The sequence below is a fragment of the Oncorhynchus keta genome, unplaced genomic scaffold (assembly GCF_023373465.1).
Source record: "Oncorhynchus keta strain PuntledgeMale-10-30-2019 unplaced genomic scaffold, Oket_V2 Un_scaffold_19589_pilon_pilon, whole genome shotgun sequence".
NCBI lineage: Eukaryota > Metazoa > Chordata > Actinopteri > Salmoniformes > Salmonidae > Oncorhynchus > Oncorhynchus keta.
In genome coordinates this window covers 1-10,098 of record NW_026290849.1, presented here as the reverse complement: position 1 = coordinate 10,098, position 10,098 = coordinate 1, and the positions used below count along the sequence as shown (strand labels likewise).

The window sequence follows — 10,098 nt, the reverse complement described above, 5'->3', positions numbered from 1 at the left end:
CCTATAGAAACACATCGAATAACACATTCAGCAATGGCAAAACAAAAAATGATACAAAACAAGGTTTTTGAAGTGTCTGTCCTACAGTACCGGTCAAAGGTTTGGACACACCTCCTCATTCCAGGGCTTTTCTTTATTTTTTTACTATTTTCTACATTGTAGAATAATAGTGAAGATGTCAAAATGATGAAATAACACATATGGAATCATGTAGTAACCAAAAAAGTGTTGAATAAATCAAAATATATATTGCCTTGATGGCAGCTTTGCACACTCTTGGCATTCTCTCAACCAGCTTCGTGAGGTAGTCACCTGGAATGCTTTTTCAATTAACAGGTGTGCCTTGTTAAAAGTTCATTTGTGAAGTTTATTTCCTTCTTAATGCGTTTGAGCCAATTAGTTGTGTTGTGACAAGGTAGGGGTGGAATACAGAAGTTGGTCCTATCTGGTAAAAGACCCAAGTCCACATTATGGCAAGAAGCAAAGAGCTTACAGGTAACCTCACCTCAGATTGCAGAAGACAGAAGACATAAAGGTCAGTCAATACAACAGAAGACCCAGAGTTCCCTCTGTTGCTGAGGATAAGTTCATTAGAGTTACCAGCTTCAGAAATTGCAGCCCAAATAAATGCTTCACAGAATTCAAGTAACAGACACATCTCAACATCAACTGTTCAGAGGAGACTGTGTGAATCAAGCCTTCATGGTCGAATTGCTGCAAATAACCCACTACTAAATGACACCAATAAGAAGAAGAGACTTGCTTGGGCCAAGAAACACGATCAATGGACATTAGACCGGTGGAAATCTGTCCTTTTGATCTGGTGAGTCCAAATTTGAGATCTTTGGTTCCAACCGTGTCTTTGTGAAACGCAGAGTAGTTGAAAGGATGATCTCTGCATGTGTGGTTCCCACCGCGAAGCATGAAGGAGGAGGTGGTGTGATGGTGTAGGGGTGCTTTGGGAAAGGGGGATACCTAGTCAGTTGTCCCACTGAATGTATTCAACTGAAATGCTGGTGACACTGATTTATTTAACACTTAACCAGCATGGCTACCACAGCATTCTGCAGCGATACGCCATCCCATCTGGTTTGGGCTTAGTGGGACTGTCTTTTCTTCAACAGGACAATGACCCAACACACCTCCAGGCTGGGTAAGGGCAATTTGATGAAGGAGAGTGATGAAGTGCTGCATCAGATGACCTGGCCTCCGCAATCACCTGACCTCATCCCAATTGAGATGGTTTGGGATGAGTTGGACCGCAGAGTGAAGGAAAAGCAGCCAACAAGTGCTCAGCATATGTGGGAACATGTGGGCATTCCAGGTGAAGCTGGTTGAGAGAATGCCAAACGTGTGCAAAGCTGTCATCAAGGCAAAGGGTGGCTACTTTGAAGAATCTCAAATGTAAAATATATTTTGATTTGTTCAACACTTTCTTGGTAACTACATGATTCCATGTGTTGTTTCATAGTTGACATCTTCACTATTATTCTACAATGTAGAAAACAGTTTTAAAAAATAAAACATAATTGAATGAGTGGGTGTGTCCAAACGTTTGATTGGTTCTGTATATCTAGGAGTTATAAGATCAGGAAATATTGTAGTTTTTTGGACATATTTAACAAAACTACCTCCATACTTCCATTTATTGATTGTTTTTGTACCGGTACCTGGTTACCTTCAGAGGAGTCCTATGACACTTGTGGGGTTCCGTAGAGCTAAACGGAGAAGCCCAAACGGTTCTCTGATTTTCGGGATGTCTCATGTTCTGTCAAACATGTATGTATATACATACTCGGCCACCTTCCCCCGCTGATGCGGAATCCCGACAGGAGGATGCGGTGCATTGAGCCCAGGCAAAAATAACATTACCGCATGTCAGCTGCATGAAAATGAGCGAATTGACATTAAAACGGGCAGTAATTCCCTCCAAATTGCGTTCGCCAACATTTCTACCAAGGCAGAGAGACAGACTGCGACGCGCTCTCACAGCAGCGGACGCATCAATTCAGACTACAAGCCGAATGGTTGCCATTGACAATCACTGAACGTCATTACACTTCTGGTTTATTTTGTAGCAGATCTCTTTCCATTCATCAAACGACCGGCGCACAGTGGACAAACATGCGCCGCAAGCCAACAGGAGCACCTTTTAGGGAAGTGATTGTGTGACAATCAGCTGAAAACAACAGACTGGTTGTGTTTATGCCACGTTTAAAAGGGAATACATTTTAAAAAGTTATACGATTAATCCTTAATAGGTCTATTAGACCCAGAGGACATTCTACATTTAATAGGGATTATTTAATCGTTTTGATGTCTTCACTATTATTCTACAAATAAATAAAAACCCTGGAATGAGTGGGTGTGTCCAACCTTTTGACTGGTGCTGTATATTGGCCATCCTTGAGTTGCCCTGATCTACATACTGAAAATCCTCTTTATCTGAACATAGAACTCTGTTCATTATACTGTAGGTCCTATGTGTAAGTCCATTTATTCAACCTTTCGGGGTTTTTTAAGGGGTAAATCAACGTTTTTCCATATCAATTCAGATCAAATGAATTTTAAAATCAAAACAAACGGCTCTTTTAAATGAAAATCCACAATTACACAGAATTCAACAGAACATTTTGCCCACACAATATTACATTCATCACTGTTAAACGTATTTTAAAGGCCCAAGGCAGTCAAAAACTTTCCTGTGTTTGATATATTTCCACGCTATGATGTTGGAATAATACTGTGAAATTCATAACGCCGTTTTAGTTGAAGAGCTGTCTGAAATTTCAGTCTGTTTTGGTGGGATGGAGTTTTGGCCTGCCTGGTGACGTCACCCGGCGGTTAATTAGTTAACCAATCAGAGAGTTCGAAATCTCTCTGCCAATAACAGCTAGTTTCCCCCTCACCACTCTGACAGTCCAAGCAAAATTCTTGCTTGAGATATTACTCTTTGCTAAGAAGCTATTTTTTGTTTGTTTTCAATTAAAATGGTCAAAAGGAATCACAGAAATGTACTAATTCGTCAGAAATGATTTGATATTCAGATAAAAAAAAGAGCTGCAGCATTGGGCCTTTAATTAAAAGCTTGAGTCCCTCGGCAGCTAGAGGGCGCTGTTACACCGCTAGTGTTACAAGGACCAGATGGCACCACAGACAAGGCTTTCTGGAGGTCAGTTATATTCAGCATTATATTCATCTGTTGACTGTTATATCAACAAACACACAACCTCTTGAATTGTAATATAATATGTAATATGACTGTCAATACAGACAGTGACATGTAATGTCTAGGCTTCACCTAGAGACACTGTACAAGATGGTGAAACAGACTGTTCCGGAACACCTCTGTTCCGGAACACCTCTGTTCCGGAACACCTCTGTTCCGGAACACCACCAACAGAAGAAGAACACTTTACTTGTCTTTTTCTTCAGACCTGAAACAACAAATACCACACACACACACACACACACACACACACACACACACTGGGCAGTGAGGTTCACTAGTGAGTGTGTGTGGGTGTAGGTGTGTTGTCACCATGGTAACAATGGGCACGGTTGTATTTCACAGAGCAGATTTAGAGAGACCCAGGGTATATACAGTAATAAAGAGCCATCATGGTATGTCTAGTTTATCTCTGAGTAGCTGACTGACTGATGCCCTGTGAAGGAAGACAACTAGCAGGGCAGTTTGGCAGCTTGCAGAATGACAAACAGCTTCTAGAAAAGAAACATAAAAAGATTCTAGAACGTAAACAAACCGCTTCTAGAACATAAACAGCTTCTAAATGTAAACAAACCACTTCTAGAACGTAAACAAACCGCTTCTAAATGTGAACAAACCACTTCTAGAATGTAAACATAAACAAGCCAGAATCTTCCGTGATGTTTGCACACATTAGTTTAGGGCGCATCTGAAACCACTATTACCTGACAAAGTGCACTGGTGGTAAAGGCTCCGATGGCCATCATTAATACATAGGGAATAGTGTATGACTGGTCGGCAGAGTGGCTACTGGGTGGAGGGAGATATTACACTTGGTCACGTTATAACATCATAGTGGTGAAAGTTACTATCTACAGTCACTGTCAGACACACAAGACAGTTTGGCACTTAGTCAGTCTTACAGAACATGCAGATAACACCGAACCCAAGAACAGAATATCCTGTTAAAAACATTACCATGGAGGGACTGTACATGTAACTAGGTCCCCTTCAGCACTTCCAGCAGGGACAGGGAGGGACTAGTATATGGGGACAGGGAGGGACTGTACATGTAACTAGGTCCCCTTCAGCACTTCCAGCAGGGACAGGGAGGGACTAGTATATGGGGACCTGATATGTGGGGACAGGGAGGGACAAGTATATGGGGACAGGGAGGGACTAGGGGGACAGGGAGTTGAGGACACGGAGGGACTAGTATATGGGGACAGGGAGGGACTAGTATATGAGGACAGGGAGGGACTAGTATATGAGGACAGGGAGGGACTAGTATGTGGGACAGGGAGGGACTAGTATGTGGGGACAGGGAGGGACAAGTATATGGGGACAGGGAGGGACTAGGGGGACAGGGAGTTGAGGACACGGAGGGACTAGTATATGAGGACAGGGAGGGACTAGTATATGAGGACAGGGAGGGACTAGTATGTGGGACAGGGAGGGACTAGTATGTGGGACAGGGAGGGACTAGTATGTGGGGACAGGAAGGGACAAGTATATGGGGACAGGGAGGGACTAGGGGGACAGGGAGTTGAGGACACGGAGGGACTAGTATATGGGGACAGGGAGGGACTAGTATATGAGGACAGGGAGGGACTAGTATATGAGGACAGGGAGGGACTAGTATGTGGGACAGGGAGGGACTAGTATGTGGGACAGGGAGGGACTAGTATGTGGGGACAGGGAGGGACAAGTATATGGGGACAGGGAGGGACTAGGGGGACAGGGAGTTGAGGACACGGAGGGACTAGTATATGGGGACAGGGAGGGACTAGTATATGAGGACAGGGAGGGACTAGTATATGAGGACAGGGAGGGACTAGGGGGACAGGGAGGGACTAGTATATGAGGACACGGAGGGACTAGGGGACAGGGAGGGACTAGTATATGGGGACAGGGAGGGACTAGTATATGAGGACACGGAGGGACTAGGGGGACAGGGAGGGACTAGTATATGAGGACAGGGAGGGACTAGTATATGGGGACCTGGTATGTGGGGACAGGAAGGGACAAGTATATGGGGACAGGGAGGGACTAGGGGGACAGGGAGTTGAGGACACGGAGGGACTAGGGGGACAGGGAGGGACTAGTATATGAGGACAGGGAGGGACTAGTATATGAGGACAGGGAGGGACTAGTATATGGGGACAGGGAGGGACTAGTATGTGGGACAGGGAGGGACTAGTATATGGGGACAGGGAGTTGAGGACACGGAGGGACTAGGGGGACAGGGAGGGACTAGTATATGAGGACAGGGAGGGACTAGGGGGACAGGGAGGGACTAGTATATGGAGGACAGGGAGGGACTAGTATATGGGGACCTGGTATGTGGGGGCAGGGGCTTCCAGCCCTTCTGTGAACGGGGGGCTCTGGTAGTTGTCGCTGGGCTCGATGGCGCCCCCGGTGGTGGTGGGGGGGTATGGTGTTACCGGGGCGACTCCGTCCAGATGGTCGGTGGTGAAGAGGGTCATGTCTGTTCCCAGGAGATATTTCTGGACTGCACGCACTGTCAGACCAGCCTGGAGGGAGAAGAAGAACAATGAGGAGGAGAATAATGAGGAGAAGGAAGAGGAGGAGGGGAAGAATGAAGAGGAGAAGAATGAAGAGGAAGATGAGGAGAAGGAAGAGGAGGAGGAGGAGAAGGAAGAGGAGGAGGAGAAGAATGAAGAGGAGAAGGGGAAGAATGAAGAGGAGAAGGAAGAGGAGGAGAAGGAGAAGGAGGAGGAGGAGGAGAAGGAGGAGGAGAAGAAGGAAGAGGAGGAGAAGAGAATGAAGAGGAGGAGGAGAAGAATGAAGAGGAGGAGGAGAAGAAGGAAGAGGAGGAGAAGGAAGAGGAGGAGAAGGAGAATAATGAAGAGGAGGAGGGAAGAATGAAGAGGAGGAGGAGAAGAATGAAGAGGAGAAGAATGAGAAGTACAATGCCACAGTGCAGTGCCCCTGGAGCAGCTATAGGGGGTGTGTATGTATCCAGGTGTGTGTGTGTGTGTGTGTGTACCCAGGTGAGGATGGAGAAGAATGAGAAGGCGATAGAGGCCCTGGCTGCGTCAGCCCCCTGGTTGAGTGGCAGGTCCTCAGGGGCGGTCCTAGACCACTGATTGGCCAGGAAACAGAAACTCACAAACCACAGGAACGTCCAGAAACCTGAAAACCACCAATCACAGCACACAGTCAGAGGACAGCCAACCAATCACAGCACACAGTCAGAGGACAGCCAACCAATCACAGCACACAGTCAGAGGACAGCCAACCAATCACAGCACACAGTCAGAGGACAGCCAACCAATCACAGCACACAGTCAGAGGACAGCCAACCAATCACAGCACACAGTCAGAGGACAGCCAACCAATCACAGCATACACATTGAACTAAAGAGTGTCCGTCTGTGTGTTTCAGCCTACCTGAAACCCCGACCTCCAGCATCACAGCCTTCTTCCTGTCCTTAATAGAGCTGATCTGTTGAAACTTCACATCCAACAGGAAGAAGAAGGAGCACAGCAACAAGCCCACCAGACCACAGAACAGTCCGTAGTTACACGCATCAGGGTTCTTATTGAACACACAGTGGAGACGTTCACTGCCCAGGTTCACATAGCCCTCGTTCACTATAGAGGCAAACACCACCAGGGAGAATACCTGAGGAGGAGAGGAGAGGAGAGGAGAGGAGAGGAGAGGAGAGGAGAGGAGAGGAGAGGGGGAGAAGAGACATTCACTACCCAGGTTCACATAGCCCTCGTTCACTATAGAGGCAAACACCACCAGGGAGAATACCTGAGGAGGAGAGGAGAGGAGAGGAGAGGAGGGAGAGGAGAGGAGAGGAGGGAGAAGAGACATTCACTACCCAGGTTCACATAGCCCTCGTTCACTATAGAGGCAAACACCACCAGGGAGAATACCTGAGGAGGAGAGGAGAGGAGAGAGGAGAGGAGAGGAGAGGTTCAGCCCTCGTTCACTATAGAGGCAAACACCACCAGGGAGAATACCTGGAGAGGGAGAGGAGAGGGGGGGAGAAGAGACATTCACTACCCAGGTTCACATAGCCCTCGTTCACTATAGAGGCAAACACCACCAGGGAGAATACCTGAGGAGGAGAGGAGAGGAGAGGAGAGGAGAGGAGAGGAGGAGGAGAGGAGAGGAGAGGAGAGGAGGGAGAAGAGACATTCACTACCCAGGTTCACATAGCCCTCGTTCACTATAGAGGCAAACACCATAGAGGCAAACACCACCAGGGAGAATACCTGAGGAGGAGAGGAGAGGAGAGGAGAGGAGAGGAGAGGAGGGGAGAGAGACATTCACTACCCAGGTTCACATAGCCCTCGTTCACTATAGAGGCAAACACCACCAGGGAGAATACCTGAGGAGGAGAGGAGAGGAGAGGAGAGGAGAGGAGAGGAGAGGAGAGGGGGGAGAGAGACATTCACTACCCAGGTTCACATAGCCCTCGTTCACTATAGAGGCAAACACCACCAGGGAGAATACCTGAGGAGGAGAGGAGAGGAGAGGAGAGAGGAGAGGAGAGGAGAGGAGAGAGAGAGGAGAGAGAGAGGAGAGGAGAGGGGGGAGAAGAGACATTCACTACCCAGGTTCACATAGCCCTCGTTCACTATAGAGGCAAACACCACCAGGGAGAATACCTGAGGAGGAGGGAGAGGAGAGGAGGAGAGGAGAGGAGAGAGAGGTTCAGCCCTCGTTCACTATAGAGGCAAACACCACCGGAGAGGAGAGGAGAGGAGAGGAGAGGAGAGGAGAGGAGAGGAGAGGAGGGAGAAGAGACATTCACTACCCAGGTTCACATAGCCCTCGTTCACTATAGAGGCAAACACCACCAGGGAGAATACCTGAGGAGGAGAGGAGAGGAGAGGAGAGGAGAGGAGAGGAGAGGAGAGAGGAGAGGAGGGAGAGAAGAGACATTCACTACCCAGGTTCACATAGCCCTCGTTCACTATAGAGGCAAACACCACCAGGGAGAATACCTGAGGAGGAGAGGAGAGGAGGAGAGGAGAGGAGAGGGGAGAAGAGACATTCACTACCCAGGTTCAGAGGTTCACTATAGAGGCAAACACCACCAGGGAGAGGAGGAGGAGAGGAGAGGAGAGAGGAGAGGAGAGGGGGGAGAAGAGACATTCACTACCCAGGTTCACATAGCCCCACCAGTTCACTATAGAGGCAAACACCACCAGGGAGAATACCTGAGGAGGAGGAGAGGAGAGGAGAGGAGAGGAGAGGAGAGGAGAGGGAGAGGAGAGAGAGGAGAGGAGAGGAGGAGAGGAGAGAGACATTCACTACCCAGGTTCACATAGCCCTCGTTCACTATAGAGGCAAACACCACCAGGGAGAATACCTGAGGAGGAGAGGGGAGGAGAGGGGAGGGGGAGAGGAGAGGGAGGAGAGGGGGAGAGGAGAGGAGAGGCAGGAGAGGAGGAGGAGAGGGAGAGGAGGGGGGGAGAGGGAGGGAGAGGAGAGGGAGAGGGGGAGAGGAGAGGAGAGGAGAGGAGAGGAGGGAGAGGAGAGGAGAGGAGAGGAGAGGAGAGGAGAGGAGAGGAGAGGAGAGGGAGGAGGGGGAGAGGGAGAGGAGAGGAGGGGGGAGAGGAGAGGAGAGGGAGGAGAGGGGGGAGGAGAGGAGGGGGAGAGAGGAGAGGAGAGGAGGGAAGAGGAGAGGAGAGGAGAGGAGAGGAGAGGAGAGAGAGAGGGGGAGGAGAGGAGAGGGGGGAGGAGAGGAGTACCTGTGTGGACCAAAAGTGCAGACTTATTTAATTTATTAATTAAACAAAATGCATATAACATTTATTTGTTATTCGTAAACGCAGGTTCCCCTTTATCTAATATTAGGTTTTGGTTGAACACCTGATAACGTTCAGTTTAAAAAATATTCACAAATAGAGAAAATCAGAAAGGGGACAAATCCTTTTCCAAGGCACTGTAGATCGCACATGTGTATATATCCTCTGTAGTAGAACTATCCGGTCACTATACCGACAAACCACCCGGGGAGAATGATCCACACTGGCGAATAGAGAGAGAGAGAGAGGATGCGACGCCACTATACGGCCGCCTCCCGAGGAGAGGCGGTGGAATGATCCATATCACAAACCCACAGCCTAAATACACACACGGGATAACACTATGATATAGACCTGCTTAAGGCCGACAGATAGACACCATAAAGATACGTTTCTCTCAACACAACAGTCTCGTTATCGTCTGTAGCCTAGCTACCTAATTCAATACATTTTAAGGACACGTTCATTTTTTGACATTCTTTACAAATCTGTTTTATAAAACGACCGGAGTTTCTAAAACATGGTACATATCCGTGTATCTGAACAGCATGGACCGTTCTTCGACAGCCTCCTCTCCCCTGGACCCCGTCCATCTATAAGCCTACTGCCGTTTCCAGACTCTTATCTGCGGCGCTCTACGGAGCGATCACTCGCCACCGAGCGGCAGGCCGAGGGAGGACTCCGCGACAGACCCCGTTCTCTGTCGGTCTCTTACCCAGGACAAGACCCTGAGGATGGTGGTCGGCTGCTTGATGAAGGAAACCGGGTCGAAGGCAGCACCCGCCAGGCCCGCTCCGAACGATCCCACTCCGTCCATCTTCTCTCTCTCTCTCTGTTCTCTGGGTGCGCTACCTTGCGTCAGGCTCCAGGCTGGGTTTGGTACTGTCTTGTAGTCTAGGGAAGGGTCCTGCGCGCACACGATGTGCACGCTGCTACTGGGCGGGGGCGTGCTCGACGGAGCGGGAACACGCACAGGGCTGCTGTGGCATGAAAACAGCAGTAGCATCTACTGTTGAGGAGTTATAGGAGGAAGGAGGTCTACACCACATCTATTGAGGAGCTATAGGAGGTAGGAGGTCTAGACTACACATCTGTTG

The 10,098-nt window shown here is 48.7% G+C and overlaps 1 protein-coding gene across 11 annotated transcripts; it reads right to left on the bottom strand.

The window, feature by feature from the left end:
- Nucleotides 1-3,061: 3,061 nt before the first annotated feature.
- Nucleotides 3,062-9,929, bottom strand: syngr3a (synaptogyrin 3a). 11 transcript variants are annotated; one of them, XM_052514709.1, is made up of 7 exons: nt 9,717-9,929; nt 6,623-6,857; nt 6,219-6,364; nt 5,545-5,742; nt 5,373-5,419; nt 5,034-5,209; nt 3,062-4,339 (listed from the first exon to the last, which is right to left on the bottom strand). In XM_052514709.1, exons 1-5 carry the CDS (start codon nt 9,816-9,818, stop codon nt 5,405-5,407), a joined length of 696 nt encoding a protein of 231 aa, XP_052370669.1. In that variant the 5' UTR covers nt 9,819-9,929; the 3' UTR covers nt 3,062-4,339; nt 5,034-5,209; nt 5,373-5,404. The 11 variants fall into 11 exon arrangements, with proteins under 11 accessions (XP_052370669.1, XP_052370663.1, XP_052370666.1 ...); XM_052514703.1 differs by having other exon boundaries at nt 5,034-5,419; XM_052514706.1 differs by lacking the exon at nt 5,373-5,419 and having other exon boundaries at nt 9,717-9,928.
- Between the last annotated feature and the right edge of the window lie 169 nt (nt 9,930-10,098).

What these genes read in the sequence shown, in the direction of transcription:
- syngr3a (XM_052514703.1), bottom strand. Translation starts at nt 9,818, where the DNA reads ATGGACGGAGTGGGATCGTTCGGAGCGGGCCTGGCGGGTGCTGCCTTC. An exon ending in TCCTCAGGGTCTTGTCCTGG is followed by an intron (nt 6,858 to 9,716) that starts GTAAGAGACCGA and finishes TCTCCTCCTCAG; the next exon opens with GTATTCTCCCTGGTGGTGTT. An exon ending in GCTGGAGGTCGGGGTTTCAG is followed by an intron (nt 6,365 to 6,622) that starts GTAGGCTGAAAC and finishes GGTGGTTTTCAG; the next exon opens with GTTTCTGGACGTTCCTGTGG.